Below are 21,251 nucleotides of genomic sequence, written 5' to 3'. Positions count from 1 at the left end.
TTGTGCCACAGATTTGAAAACAGCCAAGTGGCCCAGAAGGAGGGAGGGCTTTTATCCACATGTCTATTAGACAGATGGAGATGAAAATTGGTCTGAGGTCAAGCCATTTGCAGCGTTCTCACAGCCTTCGATTTTCCTCTCATCCTCACCACAGATCATCTCAAATGATTCAGTAATGACCAAAAGTGCAACCTTGACCTTTATTCCCTCGTGGATTACTGTGTTTCACAGTCCAAATGGCAGGAAGTCTGTGCTGTTCTTCCAGAAGGAGCTCAGCATTATTGAACCAGCCCAGCCCTGTGGGAACCCTGTGAGGGCAGACCAGTGTAACAGGATATGTGGGTTAAATTTGGTTTCTACTGCTCTGGGAAACAAGAATTGACATGTCCTGAACCCACATAATTAATGGAAGAATATCTGGGATGCTTTCTAAAAACACACATGAGCACAGAAATTGATTTGTCTACTTGTAAAATAACTGGTGAATTACAGGAGTGGTAACTTCTGGTGGCCCCTCTTTTATAAGTTGTTCTTACTTTCATAATTTAGTTGTTCTCTCTAATTTAATGCTTCCCCCGTATATCTTAGACAATACATCGTAACACTGTATCATATTTAAAATTATAAATTGACATGGCTGGGCATAAGAGAACCCAGGGCTTTTCTTTAGCATACTTTTAGTTGTATATATTTTTGGTCACTCCATGTAACCCTGAATAAATTTTCTCTCATACAGTATACTTTTCTCCCTGAAAAGTGGCTTGAATATTATCTTGGAGAAATGACGATTATTTTTCTCTTGCTTAGATTTCTCTGTGTATTGTAATATGATGTGATGACCAGTGTTTTTAAAATAATAACTTAATTTGTATTTAAAAGGATATTCCTGTTTGCCTCCACCTGCACAGCTGCATTAATATTCTGTGAATCTTTAATACACTAGTGAAGTCTGTCATCTAGAATCCTTGTACTTAGCATCTTCTTAAATACTTAAAAGCTTTTCCAAAAGGTTATGCTTTGAAAATTCATACCAACATCCCAGATTTCATTTTAATGATGAGCTAAGATGCTTTCGAGAAAATATTTTTTTTTAAATGTTGACTTTGCTGTGCACAGTGTTTTTCTACATCAGTGGCCCCCAACCTGTGATTCCCTGCACTTGCCGGGTATTAGCAGTGCACTGTTCTAAGGAAGAGGTGGTCGCCCAATTCGAAGCAGAAGCCCCTCCCTTAAAATCTGTCTTACAGCCACTCTGAGGGTAAATTTCTTTCTGGAGCTTCGCAGGTTTTTTGGCACATGAGGTTAATTGAAAAGAGAATCTCAGGTTCCAACTGGAAAGGCCAAGAACCTTGTCTTCCTTCCCAAGGTACCACCTCTCCAGTAACAAAGCCTGTGGGGGAGTAAGGCCCTGGAGTGGGGCTTCCAGACTGAGACTGAGCTGGGGGCTCAATGGCTTTGCTCTGGGGCGCTCTCTCTCTCTCTCTCTCTCTCTCTCTCTCTCTCTCTCTCTCTCACACACACACACACACACACACACACACACACTCACACACACACAACCTGTGGCCATTCTGCTGCTGGGTCACATGGCACTGGTGACGTAGGCCTCCTGGAGGAATAGTTGCTTTCCCTAAGAAGTCACTTTGGAAGAAGAATGGCAGTGTCATTCTTGGGTAGCATGCTTTTAAAATTAGGGAGCACCATTCCATGGTCACCTCAGGCAGGAAATTCTTCTCCTACTCTCTGGATTGGCTAAAGATTCCAACCTGTTAGGGAAATATTCACACCAAACTGCTGATCCAGTGATCTCCAAACAAGATGTGGGGAGTGAGGATGGGAAATCCTCGTCAGGGATCAGTAAGTAGTGTTTGATTGTAGTGCTTTGTCGTCCTGGAAGGCATAGAGATAGAGATCGTAGATGGAAGGCAGAAAGGAAGTCAGTACCAACCAAAGACAGGTAACACAGGCCTAGAAGGTAGCTACAGTGGAGAGTGTTTTCAGTTTTATTGCAAAGAAAATCATGTTACACATTTTGAAGAAAGAACCTTCTCTAAAACCTTGTTTTCGGAGGTAACTTGATTTTGCACATTCCTGGGCAGCCTTTGTCTTTACATAGGTATATTTTATTTTCATAATTGTAATTTTAGTCTTCCTGTGACGATAATGATGCAGTTGGTTTTTTCCTCCCACTAATTCTGCTGTTGTATGATATTATCTAATTTCTTACGAGCTCCTTCATGATTAAGACCTTTGAAGAGGGCGAAAGATGTATATTTGCTGGGGTGTATTTCAGGGGAGGCTTTCTTTCTTTCCCTTCTGAGAACAATAGGTGTTGACTTTACAGTAATGTTCTGTGATTCACCCTACAGAGTTTGTCTTCAAAACCTATGGTGCAGTAGAGTGCATTTTCCTTTAAGGCCACCAAAAGCTGTCTTTTTCCATCATGGGACAAGTCAGTGCCATTTCATGTGAACAGCACTCTCTGAACCCCATAACAAGGCGCTTCTGAATAATGGAAATCTGCCGGTTAGGCACTGAAACAGCTGCTATGCTTTTGTCAAGGATGCATCTTTACCAAAATGACAAATTAAAGCCCAAATGCTCTGCTTGGCAACAGTTGGGTCAAAACATTTAAGTCATTAATTAGAAGGAACTGAAGTGGGGGGAAAATTTACACAAATACACAGTGTTGCAGACTCAACTTCATTTTGGAAATGCAACTGAATTCTTAAAAAACAAAACAAAACAAAACAAAAATGAGGGCAACCCTCAAGTGGGGCCTGCCAAGCTTGTCATTTGCAAATAAATCAAAAGACCATCATTGTAGGAAGGAGAACCAATGAATAGAGTTGCTTTGTCATTCTTTGATGGGCCCCATACTCAAGCCTGCTATTAAAAATGAATGCATTCAAGAGACTTCTGCATTAAGAACATAAACAATTAAGGGCACTTGAGTTGCTCTGCTGAGAGCTGCCACGAAGAAGATACAAGTGCAAGAGCTTTCTCCGGAGATGCAGGCCCCTGCAATCTGTCTCCGGAGGAGCCAGAGAATGGGAGCAATTAGTGTTGCTATCTCCGCCCCAGCAGCCTTCAGCAGGTTTTTTCCCTCTTTCTTTTAACCCCTCCTTGTTTCCAGAGAAGCTGCAGTGAACGATGAGCAGGGGAAGGATGGAGTCTGCGCCTAGTTGGAAAGGACTCAGATTGAGAATGTTGTAAGAGCTGCCAAGTGAGGGGGAGATGGAACACAAAAGTTATTATCTGCCAGTAATTGGTGACTTATGTTCTGATTAATTGAGCCACTAAAGGGTTTCTGTCATCTGGTACTCTTTGTTTTGTTCTAATCATAGAGTTTAAGAACAGGCGAGATTACATTGCCATGGGTGGAATCATTTAAATGAATATTGTTTGAGGTTGTTTCCTACAGTAGGCAAATGTGTTCCGACACCCCCAGTTTGTATTCTTGCATTGGCCTTGTTTTGTAAAAATGTGTGCAGAAGGCTGCCATGGCATTGTGGCAAGGCTGTGGAGAGAGGCAGGCCTGACTTCCCTGCCCACTTGTTTTTGACGCTCATTACAGGGGACCTGCTCAGATTGAAGAGTGGAGAGTAGGAAGTGGAAGAGGACCTGCTGTGTGCTAAGCAGGAGACTGCCACTGTTGTGGTTACGGATGGGATGACATGCGTCTCAAGCTGTGGTTCTTAGTCCAGTAACTGCAGATCACCTGGAGACTTGATAGAAATGCAGGAGCTGCGGCCAGAGAAACTCTGGGCAGGGCCCAGACGTCACATTTTAGCTACTCTTTCAGGTGATTCCAAAACACTCTTGAGTTTGAGAATCACTCATGACCTCATCACAGCCTCAACTTAATGATACCCCAAGTCCTTTTCATTTGGATTTCTCCAAAATGTGATTAGTCATTTTATTGACACAATTCTATTTTAAACAGAAAGCTACTCTGGTGTACTAGAACTTAAGGTAAAATTAACCTTTTCATGAGGTGCTATGGTGGGAGGTAGTAATCCAGTGAATATTGGATGTTCTGAAGGAAGTCTCTAGGCCAAGGACCCTCACCCCCCAAAGGGGAGCAGTGTGTCACAAGGTTATTTGTAGTATTTTGCATATGTCATTTTGGGTATGTGGTTTTTATCCAAACATCTTGAATTTTCTCTAGGTACATCAGACACCATCTTCAGGAAATAGGGATGTATTTGAAGATGTGTTTTGTGGATTTTGCTCTACTGGTGAGCCAGGGGCTGATAACACTGACTCCCTCTGCCTGAGAAGAGGACTAAAGTGCAGTTTGGCTTCGACTTGCTTACCTGGGATTCACAATTTATAACTGAGGTCACTTGTAAAATGCCTGCTCTGCTTTGCAGAGCACTTATGCCAGGGCAGCAAGGGTGCAGTGCCTGTCATTGACAGACTGGAATCGCTTCTTGTGGCTGACTGAGAGACGATATGGCCTTGGCCTTATGCTCCTGCAGTCCTGTTTGGGCTGTACTGCTTTGCAAAACAAGGCTGAGTTTATTAGCTTTATTTCTGATCTCGAGTATTTCCCAGTTTTCCACTTTTGATTCCTGAAGAAAGGACTAAGCAAAGAGTATGGCTTCTAATCTTGCTTTATGATCCTGGGCAAATCATTTCCTTTAGGCGTTGGTTTCTCCATTGGTGATTTGAGGACTGTAAGAGGGCCAGGCATCCAACTGGTTCTAGGGTTTGCCAGCATTGTTGTCACTCGGGTGCCACTGTCTATCACAGGTGTGGTGGGCTTGACCACCCTTTCCTCTCTTTCCAGTTTAATCATACATTTAGGCAGTAGCTCAAGGTGGTGTTCACAAGGTCACTGAAAAAAGAAAGTCACCAGTAACCCTACCCCCCAGCATAATCTCCATTTTTATTTTGGGTATCAACAGTACTTGGCCACATGCATGTCGTGTTAAAACAAAAACAAAAGTCATACTGACATCACATCTTTGTTCTTCTCTTGCTTTATCTGGCAAAATGTTGGTCATTTAAGCATCATTATCATAAATATGACCTCAGTGGTTACTTGTTCTGCCTTTAGGTTGATGCAGTGCATTTGACTGTTCTCCCAGTATTAGGCAACTGATTAGACAACTGATTTCTCAGGAGGACAAGTGTTAAATTTTTTCAGAAACTCTGCAAATGGTTGTGATGTGTTGATCTGTTACATCTTTACCTGTTTTTATCTTTTTTGCTTTGAAACTAGCGCTGCAGCAAACAGCTTTATGCATAGAATGCTTTTCATTTGAACTATTTCCTTAGGATAAATTCATAGCTGTGGGAAGCCTTACCAAAGAGTTTGGATAATTTCATGCTTTTAAAACACACTGGACAGTTGCTTTCCAAGGCGACTACTAATTTACTCTGTCATCAGTAATACTATGATTGTTTCAGTTTCCCAGAGGACTCATTATTTGTCATATTTTATTAGTTTTTAAAAATAAACTAACAACTGGTGCAGATGACCCACCTTACAACAAAATTTGTGCTTGTTTGGTTGTTGGTGAAGTTGAACATTTTTCTGTCTTTAACTGTTGTCATTTCACAGATGCAGAAACTTGTGGTCAGAAGGGATTTAGACATTATCTATTTTCTTGGGTGTGCTTTGTTTTCATGTTCTTGCCCATCTATCTGTTGCCAGATACTTCTTACCAACACTCCACTGTGTTTTTCTCTGGGCTTCCTGCTTGGCTCTAGGAAAGCAAAAATCAGTCTGCCAGCCCTTAGCATAAGCAGCACTTTTTATGATCCATCAATTTGCAATTTAATGGTGGTGGAGTTTCCCCTCCCTAATCTGACTTTGGGCAAGGTGCCATTGCATTGCTTTGAGACCATGGGCAATTACTCTTAAGCAGTCCTCACCCTGTTTTGAGCTTCAAACAGCATTCATTATACATCACTTTGTAGTGGAGAAGTGAGCAGACATGGGGGAGTGGCCTCTTCGGTCTTGTAATTAGACTAGGTATAAGCAGCATGAAAAGGTGGAGAGTTGAGCTTTTAGGAATTATAAATCCTAAAATTTAAGTTCAGATGCCCAGAACATGTCTTCAGTTTAAGAGCCCTGCAGAATATACCAGGGTTTGCTTCAAAAGCTAGCCTTTGAGATATTTGACCATATTTAATGTGGTTAAAAATATGTGAATCTTATACCAACTAAGGGTCAAAAAGAAACAACAGGCCCAAAATGGAGTTGCCTGTGCTAAGCCTCACATTGCCAAACCAAGGCAAACTTTTCCTGAAACAGTACATTCTTTGCTAATAATTGTTTTTTTCTTTCTCCTTTGTGCCTTTAAACACCTTTCCTTTTGTCAGCTCTTTCGAGGTCCTTTCTGTTTACTAGATCACATGCTGTCTGACTCATGACTAATTGAATAAAGCCAGTTAGAGATCTTCAGATTTACCCAGTTGAATTTTGTTTTTTAACATAGGATGTAACTTGTTATTATAAACGGAGCCTTGTTCTCTAACACTGTTTGGTAGTAGTTTATCTTGGTACCTCTTGATCATTGGGTATGTGGAGATTATTAGTCAGTGAACCATTCCTTGAAACCAGGTGGACTGTGTGCCCTGGGGGCAGTGTTAGTGGCCGAGGGGCAGTGAGGAGCTGCATCACAGTGTTTCCTAGGAGCCTTGTTCTCATGCTTCCCAGCTCATCCTGTGGGGAAGACGTCTGTGCTGGAAGCTGTTAAGAATCCGTATGGAAACTTTATGTTAGATGCGATTTTAAACCAAGACTTAGTGTACCCAAAGACAGCAAATGCTGTAGAGGATCTTAAAGGGCCAAGAGAAGAATTTATTTTCTGGTTTTATGGGGGAAAGGCAGCTTCCAAGTGGATGTGAGGTAGGCCTTGAAGGATTAAGGAAAGAGAACAGCTCATTATAAAAGTTCAGCCGTAGTTTATGTATTAGCTTATTTGATTTTGATGAAACACTGAAATAGATTGGCAGTAAGAGACCTGTGGCCAGCTGGTTGAAATGACTTAAGGACACCTAGCACTGGTTTGCTTAGATGCAAACCCAAGTTTTTTGGTTGTGAGAGTTAACTCTATTATAAGCAAGTCAGTGAGGAGAGTTGGTGTTGGTTAGGAGAATAAAAGATAGTTCTGAACAGGTAATTTGATGCCTGCTTCCTGTTGCCTCAGTGGGTGGAGGTTATCCATGATGGTAAGGCTTGATGCTGGGGCCTTTACCCAGCTGGTTAAGTCTCTGGGCACAAAGGTTCCATGCAAATCTGGTTTGGGCATAGTTCTTGGACACTGACTAAATGTGTTGCCTTACATGGTGTAAGAAATACAGGCACAAGGAAGGCTTATTTATAAGCATTTACGACTATTAGTAGGTACCAAGTACATCTTCAGCTTTCATCAGGAACATGATTTCTAGGTGGAGAGTACAGTTAGCCTGAAGTTTTGTTGTTGTTGTTTTCCACTGTGCGGCCCACTTCAGTGCCTGCAGCCCACGGGCATAGGCTGGGCAATGGTTCTGGGCCAGGGTGCTCTGGCACGGGGCACTATGGGGCACTATTGTTTTTTTTAAATAGATTTTAATTATTTACTTTTTAGAGAGAGGGGAAGGGAAGGAGAGGGAGAAAAACATCAGTGTGTGGTTGCCTCTCATGTGCCCAACTGGGAACCTGGCCTGCCACCCAGGCATGCACCCTGACTGGGAATTGAACTGGCGACCCCTTGCTTCACAAGCCGGTGCTCAGTCCAGCCAGGGTAGCCTGAAGTTTTTTTCCACTGGAGTTGTTATCCTTTGGAAGAGGTAGAAGGCAGTCTGAACAGCTTACAGACTTTCTTAATTCCTGCTTCAGCAGGGTCAAATATCCAGTTTAACTTGCTTGCAAACTATGGTTGGAATAGAAGCATGGGTGGGAAACACTACTTGTTAATTTGTGTTCAGTTAGAGGTCTTGCATTGAAACAAGAGATGATACTTAAGAATTAATGTTGGTTTTCATGCTGCTTTTCAGAGTTTTTTTAAAGGCTGGGAAAAACATTTATGAAACCCTCCTGGGGTGGCAGTGATGTTTTAGAACTCATAAAGAAAACACTGTCAGGGAAAAAAGTCACATCCTCACTCATGCTGCCTGGAGCTAAGAAGTCTCCTTATAGAGAAGCTAGGGCAGCTCAGAGAGTTTCTGGGTAAACCGGAGGTGAGACTTGAATTTAGGCTTCCTTGCTCAAAATCAAGCTCACTTGTCAGACCTGGCAGAGGGAGGAGACAGCTTGGATAAAGGTCCTCCTCTGTCATTATTTCTATTTCTTCTCCAGACCATTTATTTAGAATTCCCAGAACAGATGGTGTGGCTTTTGGTGTTTCTTCATAAGTTTGAGCTTGTAACCTTCCTCCTGTTTCTGTCTTACCTACTGTAACCCAGTTTATATGAGCTATGCTTTAATATGTACTTTTTGTGTTTTTTTCTTTAAATAACTAATATTATTAAAGATTTACAAGTTCATTTCATTTAGACCAGGTCTTAAGGGTCTCCTGACAGTTAAAATAAGTTCTACCTTAAAGCCACATATTATTATTAAATAAATAAATCATCTTTTCTTGACCAAAATAAAGATCAAGTACTTAAGCATAGAAAGTACAACCATAGAAGAAAATTAAGAATGGAATCTATAATTTTGGAGTGTTCTAATTCTGACCCAGTGAGTAGGAACATAGAAACATTATTCTTTAGTTTGACCACATAAAAACTTAGTAATGCATAGCAAAAGATCTATAGTAAGTACAGCAGAAAGACAAATGGCAAGATGGATAAACTATGAAAGTCAATATTTGTCATATGGAAAGAACTACAAAAATACAGTGATGCATAAATACTAAAAGAAAAACAGAGAAAGGAAAAAATACAGTGGGCCAATAAATATATGAAAAGGTTTAGTTTTTGGAAGAATCTGAGTGATGGAAATAACAGTGAGGTTTTTTTTTTAAATCTATTAAATGGATAAAGATTTTTTAAAAGGTCAACAAAACCCAATATTGACACTGTGGGAGAGCATACACCCTTATAGACAGGTGATAATATGAATTGGTAAGCTTTACTGCTGGGCAGTTTATCATCATGCATTCCAGTTTAAAAATATGCATACACTTTGACCTAGCAGTTTCTCTCCTAGGGGTTCCAAAGATCTGTGTAGAGGGTTATTTGACATAGAATTTGTAAACATGGAAAAGTAGATGAAACATAAATGTCTGGGGTACTTAAACACTAGTAGGCTTGTATTGTGGGATACATCAAGGATATCCTCATTCATGTCATTTATTGATTGTGAGGGTATCCATGAGACATTTTATAGTGGAAATAACAAATTATAGGAAGGCAGTATGTGTAATGGGGCCTCTTGATATAAACATATCTCTCTCTACTCTTGGTTTGTGAGTACTAGAATGATGCTTCTCGGAATCACTAAAATGTTATTCACGGTTATCCTTTCATGATAGACCTGGATGTGTGCTTAAAGTGAGCATTAATCATTTTTAAGATTGGGAACCATAAGTGTGAATTTTGGAGAACGGGAAAGTGTAGAATGTTGTTCAGCTCTGGCTGGTGTGGCTCAGTGGATTGAGTGCTGGCCTGTGAACCAAAGGGTTACCAGTTCAATTCCTAGATAGGGCACATACCTGGGTTGTGGGCCAGGTCCCCAGTGGGGGGCGCTCGAGAGGCAACCACACATGGAGGTTCCCTCCCTCTCTTCCTTCGTCCCTTCCACTCTCTCTAAAAACAAATAAACAAAATCTTTATAAAAAAGTGTTGTTGGGATGTATGGTAGGTAGAGAGTTGGAGGACAAGGGTCTGAGAGTTCACGAAGGGCATCCCTACTCCTTGACATAAGGGGCAACCAAATCCCCCCTCCCTGGGATTTATTTATAAAAGAATTGTCTGTGAGTCTTTTTTCCACTGCTCAAAACAGTTTTTGAACTCGTCCATTTTGATGCCTTTTAGTGCTTCTTATGTTTTTTTGTTTCACCTTTTCAACATCAGCAGAATGTTTCCCTTTAAAGCCCTTTTTTATCCTGTGGAACAAAAAGAAGCCAGTCTGGGCAAGATCAGATGAATAGGGAGGGTGGGGCACGGAGGGCCACACTGTTTTTTGGTCAAAAACTGCTGAACACTCAGCATGGTGTGGTCAGGTGCGCTGGTAAATCATTCATCATGAAATGGGCAAGTGCGTTGAGAGCCTTCAAAAAAAATCTCTGAAGTCGAACTCAGCCTCTCATAGCACACCAGTTGGTACACTGACACAGATGGGTTCTTAGAACATTCACCTAGTGGGGGGAGCCTGTACTACAAGGAGCCCTTCCTCCAGAAGATAATTCTGGTTTCTTTTGGGTTCCCCCTCATAGAACCAAATATATAGTACCAAAGCCTGTTGCAAAGGAAAAGGAAGTCTGCTGGTACTTTAAAGGAGAGCTATGACCTTGAGTTAGGTTGAGTGAGTGGCTATAATCGGTTGAATTGGGTGGGGCTGCCCAGTTCTGTTTTTGCACCTGGTACAGCTGCATCCTTTTCCATATATGTTTGTCCTGCTGGTTAAAGCAAGGTCGTGAGTTGGCTCTCTGTACCAGCCATTTCCCCTTCTAGTACTACATTTCTTCCAGGCTGGAACTCTATCTCTGGTGGTGGGGGAGAATTGAGTTGGGTTGGCGCATATGCAATCCCATCAAACCAAAGGCCTTGTTGCTCAGTTAAATGGAATCATCTTAGAGGACAAGCGACAGTTCTCTTTTATATACTTAAATATATGGTTTCTGAGGATTCTACTTTACCTTAGTTATTTTATTCTCTATTTCTCAAGGGCATGGCTGTGTGCTTCATAATTTTCTGTTTGTGATCCTTTTCATTACCAACTTCACTAACATTGACGGAAAACAATGAAATAATTAAGGTCAACGCTGGCACTCTTTTTAGGTGGCTTGTTTTTTTTTTTCCTTTTAAGGCTGAACTGGTTCTTCAGAGTTAGAGAAAGGCAGAGCTGTTTTGCCTTGCTAGAGGTTGTTGGATGTGGGGCAGGGAGGTAGATCCTACCCTGTGCTGGAAGCAGGCACCTTTTTTCCTCTCCCTTGCCAGTGTGTTCCTTGTACCAGAAGGATCTTGTGGATTTGCAGCTGAGCAGAGACGTTTCCTACTTTCTTTGGAACAGCCCACGCTGCAGACACTCAGGACATGTTTTGTTACGTTCAGCTGGAACGTGGGCCTTGTCACTGAGGTCTTCACATTTGATGCTCTAAATTGTGGTGAAACTTTACCAGATATTCAGAACGTCTTGACTGTCTCTGAGTTCTGTTTTAGCATTATTTTCTTGGCTTGTTTAGAGTTGGGACAGGTGGAAAGAGGTCCATGCCTTCTTTCTTCTGGACTCCCTCTAGACTGTACCTTGAAAGCTACACCGCTTTGATGGGGCTCCTGCTCCCCTGGTTTCTGACACCCATTTGAATGAACTTGCTCTAACAACATAAATGTGCCATGGAACGCCATAATTGAATAAGTCTGTGAAGGGGTTTGCAATCACCAGGTTAAATGATTATATAGCCTTAAACCACGTAGATTTTCCAATTCAATTAAACTGCTCATTATCTCTTATTTAAGTGACCAATAAAGCGTGCAGTTATGTCTTACTTTGCAAGTGGGATTAATATCTACTGTTTATCTCAAGATAAATATTAGTAAGGTAGTCTGGGAAAGCAATTTCATGCCCTCAAGTGTGAGGCAGTGGAAGGCTAAAGTGTTGGGTATGAAGTTTTATCTTTCTGAACTGATTATGGAGTGTATACTAAACATTTATATGGCTTTGTTCTTTATAGACTGAAATCGCCAAGAGATTGAATACGATTTGTGCACAAGTCATCCCATTTCTGTCTCAGGAAGTAAGTAAAACTGTTCAGCTGTTAAAGTGCAATTATGTTGCTTCTCTGTTTGCAAATTAGCTAGTTTTAAGATGTTAATTTTATCACAAGGAACAAGTGTGAAGAACATCTGTTACAGCTGTGGTGTGTAAACCCCCTGCTATTCCATCTAACAGATCCGAGGGCACACTGTAGAAATGGTGGCAATAGCTCAACCTCAAATTAATTTTTTCCTTTGGAAAACTGACTAAAATGACTATATCAAACTTAAAGCTTTTCTTTTCTTTGAGGAGGAGTATAAGCTTAATAGCTACTGATGATTCCAAGTGTTCTTTTCTCTAGAGAGCTTTTCTTACAATGACTTTTAAAAATGGTTCCATCAGGGTTGATTTGACCATGGAAGCAGGTTTTTATTTGTTCTCGTATAATGGTTGATTCAATGCTGTCCATGGAGGGAGAGGATGCTGATACTCTTACGGATGAACTAAGTGTTCATGTTATCTTAACTTACGGAGTTATATACATATATAAGCCATTTTATTAATTGACAAAGCCCCAGAGGTTTAACTTTAATATTTCAAGAGGGGAAAAGCTCTTTATATCAGTAATCTATGAGATTGACTCAAAATCAGTATGTTTAATTCTGGCCTTAAATTTTACCTTGCTTTTGGATACAAGCTCATAAATGCTAAACTGTTCTTAAGTATGTACAGGATGTGTATATATATATGTGTATATATATATATATATATTTCCACTCCATCTCAAGATATATATATATATATATATCTTGAGATGGAGTGGAAAACTTACTGAACTTGGAGCTGAAATACTGAGTGTCTGTTATTGGCATCTACTGCTCTGTGCTACATAGGGCCATCTCTGCTATTACAGCAGCCTCATTCAGCATAACTTTCACTTGATTCAGCACAACTTTTACTTGATGTTACAGTTTAGATTTGTTGGCCTTTTGAATTGTGTTGTTTGTTAGACTTTGGTAATCCTGATCTCTGCTGTAATCTGTCTCATGCCCCCCAAAGCACCGGTGTGGCTTTCTTTTCTTCAATGGTGGGAGTCGGGAGGTGTGCAGAGCATTTCCAGCCTGTGGGCTAAGAGTGGGTGTCTTCCTTTCCTTTGTGTAGGGGGCGTGAAATATCTAAGGGCTAACGGAGAGGATTTCCCAGAGTTTGCAGAAACTACTTGTGGGCTGAGATTTGTTGCCCAGAGAAGTGATAGAAGATTTAATATTTAAATTTTTAGTATCGAAATGGGCACTGTAAAACGGCTGTAAAGTTTACTTGCTCAAACTTATCAGAACCCCTTCTGCAAACCAGGGTCATTTTCCACATTCCATACTGTTTATTTTCTGAAGCTTCAGGTTACCATTTTAGATGTCCTTTTTGACTTTCTACTATTCCAAGTCTAATTTTGCCATCAGAAGTTTAGTGGTGACTGGTGTTAGTTAGAAACAAGGGAAGTACTGTTCTGTTTTTCTTTCTCTTTTCTACATGTGTGAAATGTGTGCTGGGGAAACTTTGCATATACATCCATATACTACAATATGCATTGCATGTGGGATTTGTCTTTTTGTTGTTATGATTGGAAGGTACAGGGCCTTGCTAACCCTTTCTTCTCATTGTTTTCAAAGCACCAACAACAGGTGGCGCAGGCTGTCGAACGTGCCAAACAGGTGACCATGGCAGAGTTGAATGCCATCATCGGGGTACGTGGCCTACCAGGTCTACCTCCTACAGTGTGTATAACCAGCTTTCATTTCTTACTAATTTGATGGCTTAATCTGTGTATCTAAAATATTGTATAGCTTAACATTCACCCATTTGATAAAGGTGGGAGGGAGAGGGGCTTCAGTTATGGCTGAGGTGTGTAGGGGAAGAGAGATTAGCGTAAAGGAGATGATAGGAGAAACATTTATAGAAGGAAAAGAAAAATCGATCTACATTTTAATGGGAAAATAAATACCATTTATCCTGTAACATTTAACCGTCTTTGCTCCAATAGCCAGTTTTAAAAACAGGTTTAAATTAGATTTTTAGACTCTTCTTTATTCTGTGCTATAACTTTAGAGCACAGTGAGGTCAAGACATGTCTCATGATGACCATTTCATTTTGCTGGTTTTGCCCTTGCCTTTTGCTTTCCTAGGGTATTGGAACCTATATAACTATTTGGTCTTTCTTTCTTGTGCCTCTTTCATGAAGTTTTAAGTGGCACCCCAATGAAAAGAACTCTCTGTCTTGCTGTTGAAGAAGTGATAATTGTCTGCCCTAGTGCCCTCTAGCCTTTCACCAGGTTTCTGCTCTCCTATGTTGAGTTCAGTTAGTGTTCCTCGCTGTCGACTGGTTGTCAATCACAAGTCATTTGCTCAGCATTAATGAGCCTGGTGAACCCTGTGGTCCATCCCCTGCATGAGTTCACTCCCGCCCCCTCCCTTTAGTATCCAGGATGGTTCTCAGGTTTTCTGCCTTTCCAGACTAAGTGAAAGTAGCTGAAACAAGGGACAGTCCTTTCTGATTTTATTCATATGTGAGTGCCTTGAGCAGATTCAAATCACTCATTTATCAATTTATGTTAATTGCTTGTGAGAAGATGCCCTGCTGGTCTTTATAGTTCTCTCAGACACTTTGTAATGATAATTAGACATGCTGCTGTACGGATTAAGAGTGCTATAGTCCAATGACGGCCACAGACAATAGAACCAGTTAATCCATCAGGGTTTAAAATTACATCCCAACTGGAGATGGAGAAAAAACATAAGAGCCAAGGAGGATTAAAGAATGAGCCTCAGCTTGAAAACTCTCCTTTCATCAGTTTCTCAATTGCAGATCTGCAGTCGGGTTGCCTGTGGTAAGCTATTGGCAGTCAATTAGGTGAAATAAACTGGGAGGGTGACCTTCATTTCCTTTTAATAGCTTTTTCCTCCCTGAAATGGGGAGCTTCAGTGGATTTTCAGCTTAAATTTTATTCAAGCTGCTTTATTACACTTGACAGCTTAGCTCTGCATAAACAATTCTCCCCTTCTCCTACTCCCCCCAGGTCCAGGCTCTGCATTTCTCCCCCTTTAGTATCACATTTTTGACTGTTACTTAGTGGGCTCTCTAATCACATTCAACAAAAAACACAATTACATCTGCATTTGTCTGCTGCCTTCTGTACCCTTTTCTTGTGTAATGAATTGCTTTATTTCAGAGATCAAATCAAATATTCACTGGTACTTCTGCATGTACCGTGTTTGATTAGCAAAGACTAATAGCAAATTGTACTTGTAGCTTGAGCACAGAATTTTTTAACCCTAATGAATGAGGTTGGAAAAGCCTGTTTTGATTAAAAGAAAACATATGCAAAGCAGTTCTCAAGTACCCAGCTAAACTTTGTGGAACATGTTTGTTTTCTGATAGGTTCTAAATTTTTACATATTGTTTCTTAATGGCAAAACGTTTCTTTTTAATTCTCAAAGGCACTGCCCAGTCGGACACATTTTAGAAAGGAGGAAATTGTATTGACCAGATGTTGATAGGTAATACTTATTTTGAGCAGAATCAGAAAACAAAAATAGCAGGTAGTTTTAGAAGGGCAGATGAATCGCTAATTTTATGAATGGCTTTAGTCCAGGAAACATGTTGTGGAGATTAGAAAGGCAGATTAGCTCTGCTAGCTAGCAACAATAACCCAAATCAGTGAATTGGGCCCAGCACAAGACTCAACGCCAATTGCATGTCTTCAACATACTGGCATGTGTGGTTTTTATAATTGTAATTTTTGAATCAGTATATTAATTTGTGTCAGGCACTTTTAAAGTTCGTGGTGGTCAATAATTATCCCACACCATGAGTTTCATGCACTGGCATATGCTTGATTTTTGCTTGAAAGGAATTGTGTGCGTCCTGGAAAATCGAAGTAGCATAAAATTGGGTTGACAATTCAGTGGACCTTTGAACCCCTTCATTGAACATGCAGTGTGTCAACCTGTCTCCCCAGAGAGGAGGAGGTTCCAGGAGGCTGTCTGTTCCTACAAGCAGCAGCTGCGGGCAGAGTAAATGCAGCCCGGTTTGATAGCAGCTGTCAGTATTGTTCAGGGACCGATTTAGGGTAAAGAACAATGGGAGAGGCCACGCTCTTCATCTGCATCGACTTTCAGGCTAAGAAAAGAAATAGTAATTTAACGGTTTAGACATCTATTACAAGTGTGAAAGATCATGAAAGAGTACCCTTTAAAATGCAAATGAGCCGAAACATTCTCATTCCCTTTAAGGTACAATCAAGGAGCTCACTGCTTGCTTGACAGGGCTAAAGATATTTCTCTTTAGCAAACCTGGAGAAAGTTAAGTATTCCCAAGGACACCAAGCTTCTAGGCATATTTAGCTTGTGTCCTCCAACTATGGATGCTCTTTTAGGAGGAAGAGAGAGGATATATTTTTTCCATCCTTGTTGAGTGAATTAATGGTGCCCATTTCTCACCAGCATAGAAAAGTTGTTCTTCTAATGTAAAAACTGAATTTTAAATCTTTTCCACCACAGTACCTGCCTTCAACTATGGTTTGTAAGAAAAATGAGTTCCTTAGATAGTTGATACTTGGAGAAATTATTGAAATGCTTTTATTTAACATTTAAAAAAATAACTTCCACTAATAGCAAGTTGATAATCAACAGAATAGTAACTGCAGCCCTACTCTTTGAATTTTGCTTTTCATAAGCTCTTTGGCTATTAAGCATGTTATATACTTGTAACAATAGAGTATTTAATAATGTAGAGATATTCATAGACACAGGGTTTATTTGTTTTGACACAGCTGAAATGTGCTTTAGAAACAAATTCATTGTGCAAAGGGAACATACTCATTTGAGGCCTTGAAATTTTTAAATTTATTGACTGATTTTAGAAGAGGGAGGGAGGGGAGAGGGAGAGAGAGAGAAGAACATCGATTTGTTGTTCCATTTCTTTATGCATTCATTGGCTGCTTTTTGCATGTGCCCTGACCAGGGATTGAACCCACAACCTTGGTGTATGAGGATGATACTCTAGCCAACTGAGCTATTCAGGCAGGGCTGATTTTTATATATATATAAATATATATATCAGGGTAATCTCCACAGTTTAAGCAGCATCTCTCAAAGATTTTTAAAAAAAAATCTGGAATCGTTAAAAATGCTTAAAATAGATAGCAAAATGATTTAACAATTTGTGGAATAGTTAATGACGATGTGAAGTCAGAGAAAAATTGACAGAAGGGCCCTTTGAGATCACTCCTCACTGTTTTGGGGAGTTTAGGACTAAGAGCTCTCTTCTTCCTGCTCTGATCCTAAGCAATTAATTGAAGCTGAATTTGGGATTCCACCTATCTTTTTATCTGGTTTACATGTCATAATTAATAGATATCATATAAATTTAAATGTGCATATATATGCACACACAGATTTTCTTTTTGAATTGAGGGGTAATTTGTGTGTAGTGAAATGCATAGATCTCACGTGTACGGTTTTGCCTCTTTGGGTGTATGCACACCCCTGCAACCACACTGCTCTCTGTGCAGTGTTTCCATCACGCAGGAGGTTTCCTGGTCCTTCTCAGCCAGTTCCCACCCCCCCCCACCCCCCATCCCCCCTTAGGAAAAATGCTTGGGTTTTGATTAAAAAGTAAGTAGTGGAGTGCAGTTTTCTTCTCTAAAGGTAACAGTTGCATGGTTGTATATCTGTTTCTAAACAAGTCTCTAGGACACTTGGTGCTTCAACTTTCTGGCTTTGTGACACCTTGTCTGGCCAGTTCACTTCTATCAGTGCCCCATCTGTAGAGGGATAGTATCATGTAGCTTGTATGATTTTTGTGGGGATAAGACCCTGGTGGGCAGCCTTCACCCAGCATGTGGTCCTGACATCTTGAACTGCAGTTTTATCTGCCTGGTTTCTCTAAGTGTCTGGAGCAGATCTGTGTGTCCAGTTGGGCAAGCCTCCTATGAGGAGCAACTTCCTTTGTCTTCTTTAGTGGTTACATGGAAGCCAGTGTTTGAGATTAGACCCAGCCAGATGCTCTGTTCCTGCCTTTATATTGTCGTGCATGAATGTCCTTTAATAAAGATACAGCAATGGAAAGTCATCACTATTTAATTTCTGATGAACAAACTCAAAGTGCAAAACCAAAGGGATAAAGTTAACTTTTGGAACAGATGCAGAGAGAATTGAGAAGCAAAAATGTGAGGAAAAGGCATCATTGGCTTCCTTACCGTAAAGAGGAGAGGAGGGAACAAGGCCTTTGTTGGCACTGGGGGGTGGCAGGGGTCATTGTGATGGAATTGGAAGGAAGAGATGTCCAGATGACCAGTGGGGGTTTTCTTTCCCATACCATGAAGTGCCAGATTTCTGATAGCTGCCGCAGTGCTAACTGTGGATATAAGAAGTTGAACAGTTTCTTACAGCAATTGCCTGTGAGCTTCAGGAAATCAAGAAATTTGGGGTTGATGTGGGTAACTTTGTTTTTTTCCTTTCTCACCCATTTGGATGTAGTTTGACTTACTTTCCATGAATAAAACTTACGTCAAAGCCAATGGGGTTCAGGTTTAGGGCTCCATTTATTGGTCAAATTTGTATTGGGTTGATCAAAAAGTTTGTTCAGTTTTTTCTGTAAGATGGCTGTAGTAGTGCTTAATTGCCTTTAACTTAATTGGAAATAATTTTGCTAGATTGTATTCTAACAGTTATTTCAGCATGCATTTGAAAAAACAACAAAATTGGTGAATTTCTGTATAGCCACTCTGATATTGAAGATGGGAAAAAGTATGCAACATTTTCAGCATATTATGCTTTATTATTTCAAAAAACTTAAAAGCACACCCGAAAGCAAAAAAAAAAAAAAGATTTGTGCAGTGTATGGGAGAAGGTGCTGTGACTGATCGAATGTGTCAAAAGTGGTTTGTGAAGTGTCATGCTGGAGATTTCTTGCTGGGTGATGCTCTGTGGTAGGGTAGACCATTTGAAGTTGATACCAATCAAATTGAGACATTAATTGAGAACAGTCCATGTTAAACCACGGAGGAGATAGCTGACATACTCAAAATATCCAAATCAGTAGTTATTGGTGAAAATGAAAAATATATCTTATATTTTACAGAAAAAACTAAACAAACTTTTTGGCCAGCCAACCCAGTATATTTCTACTTCATAGGCAAATTTGTAATGCTCTTCACTTTAAAATAACTTAGTATGGAATAAGTGTAGGGTATTTTGTGATGTCTGGCTATGTTTGTTTGTGTAGAGGATGGCTGAGTATAAACGCCTGATGTGTCTGTAGCAGGAGCCTTTCTCTCCTTAAGAGATTGAGTTGTAGACCTAAAGGGCTCCCATTGTTGCATGAGATGATTGGTTTAAGGATTAGCAAAATGTTGGATTATTTTTCTCCTCTGGCTGTAGCTGTCAGCTGTCTATAAGATTGCAGTGTGTGAAGTTTAAGAGGATGAGGTTAGCCTCTTATTCTTATGAGTATGCCGTTAATCCCTGGAAAGCCCATCAATAACCCAGCTGTAAGTTTCTTTATAAAACAAATTCGCCCTAGAAGCATAATGCATAGCCTGCTACCTAGAAGAGAAAATGAAATGGCTACAACAAACAAGGATCTTCTAGCTCCACTAACTTGTATTTGGTTACATGCTGTCCATTTAAATTCTTGTAGTCCAGCCCTTTTATTAATTTTCCAGAGGGTATGAGCAATATTGCAAAGAAATCTTTCTGTATACCTTACTTCTCCTTTGGTTTAAGTTAGATTTTACTGGGAGTACAGCTAGGTGTCTGACAATGCAGGGTTTGGCTTGAGTGCCTGAGTAGTCAAGAGTGTTTTTTAGTTATTAGAGAACTTGTTGAAGCATTGTTTACTCTTAAATGTCCCCACACATTTTTTTTTATGTGATTTGTATTTGATTCCTTGGAGAAATCATACTTTTTTCTCTTTTTAAGAAAGTATAGAGTACCCAATTTTATGAGTTATATCTATGTGTATTTTTAAAAAATTACTTATAATTTATATACTATAAAATTCACCCCTTTAAAGGCATATAGCTTCGTGTATGTTAGTATATTCTTGTACAACCATCATCACTACCTAATTCTAAAACATTTGTAACACTACAAAAAGAAATCCCATATCCCCACTATCAGTCAGTCTTCTTGCCCTGCTTCCTCTCAATCTCTGCAGTCACTTGGTCATCCTGCCACCGGATTTGTCTATTCTGAACATTTCATATAAATGGAATCATGTAACATGCGGCCTTTTGTGCCTGGCTTCTCTCACATGGCATAATGTTTTCAGAGCTTATTCATGTTGTAGCATGTACTTCAATCCTTTTTATAGATGAATGATACTCCATTGCATCAATATCTACTTTTTTATTATTATTTTTAACCTCACCTGAGGACACTTTTTCATTGCTTTTAGAGAGACAGGAAGGGAGAGAGTGAAACATTGATGTGAGAAAGAAGCATTGATTGGTTGCCTCCCATATGCACCTGGACTAGGATTGTAGGCGCTGGATTCAGGGATCAGATCTGCAACTTAGATATGTGCCCTGATCAGAAATTGAACCCGCAACTCTGGTTATGGGATGACGCTCCAACCAACTGAGCCACACCAGCTAAGGCAGTATATACCACATTTTTTGATCCACTCATCAGTTGGTGGACATTGAGGTTTTTTTTCCACCTTTTTGGCTACTGCTACTAGTATTTGTGTACAAGTTTTTGTGTGGACACGATTTCTCTTGGATCTCTACCTAGGAGTGGAATTGTTGGGTCATATGGTAACTCTGTGTTTAACTTTTTGAACAATGGCCAGACTACTTTCCAAAGTAGTAGATGAGAACTCCAATTTCTTTACATCTTCGTCAACACTTGTTACTGTCCATCTTTTTGATTCTAGCCATCCTAGTTGGGCATATAGTGGTTTCCTATTTGTGGTTTTGATTTGCATGTCCTTGGTGGCTAATGATGTTGAAAAATTTTTCACTAAAACATGACGTGGTTTTGTAAGTGACTGCCTAAATAAACATGGCTTTTTAAAACTTACTGTTCAGGCCTCTTAAGTCCCAGGGTTCTGGTCCCTGTCACACCTATAACAGTCATTTAGGGCAGGTGGCATGAGCAAGTGATGAGGGCTGAGGTGGCCTGTGTGGATTAGCCACAATGCAGAAGGAATGAAGATGAGGGCATTCCTTTTCGGAAGTTTAGGCCTTCATCCTGTTGCCTGCCTACACATAGGCCATCATTTTTTCTGTGTGTGTCATTCTCTGTGCACTACTGCTGTATTGAGATGGGGCCTCTCAACGGATTGTTGTGGGTTTTTTTTTTTTTTTTTTAATTGTCTTCAAGTGTCTTG

The 21,251-nt window shown here is 40.2% G+C and overlaps 1 protein-coding gene across 4 annotated transcripts in view; it reads left to right on the top strand.

The window, feature by feature from the left end:
• Nucleotides 1-21,251, top strand: part of TLE1 (TLE family member 1, transcriptional corepressor) — an 83,295-nt gene that overhangs the window by 14,525 nt on the left and 47,519 nt on the right. For 3 of the 4 annotated variants that reach the window (XM_045840180.1, XM_045840182.1, XM_045840179.1), the window contains exons 5-6: nucleotides 11,838-11,900; nucleotides 13,528-13,632. In XM_045840180.1, the coding sequence (XP_045696136.1) occupies nucleotides 11,838-11,900; nucleotides 13,528-13,632 (168 nt within the window). The remainder of the gene's footprint in view (nucleotides 1-11,837; nucleotides 11,901-13,527; nucleotides 13,633-21,251) is intronic. The other variant, XM_045840181.1, reaches the window with a different exon arrangement.

Source organism: Phyllostomus hastatus, unplaced genomic scaffold (assembly GCF_019186645.2).
Source record: "Phyllostomus hastatus isolate PE091 unplaced genomic scaffold, TTU_PhHast_1.1 phas_contig_34, whole genome shotgun sequence".
Lineage (NCBI taxonomy): Eukaryota > Metazoa > Chordata > Mammalia > Chiroptera > Phyllostomidae > Phyllostomus > Phyllostomus hastatus.
Note: the sequence above shows the minus strand (reverse complement) of the source record. Positions and strands in the feature narration are given on the sequence as shown.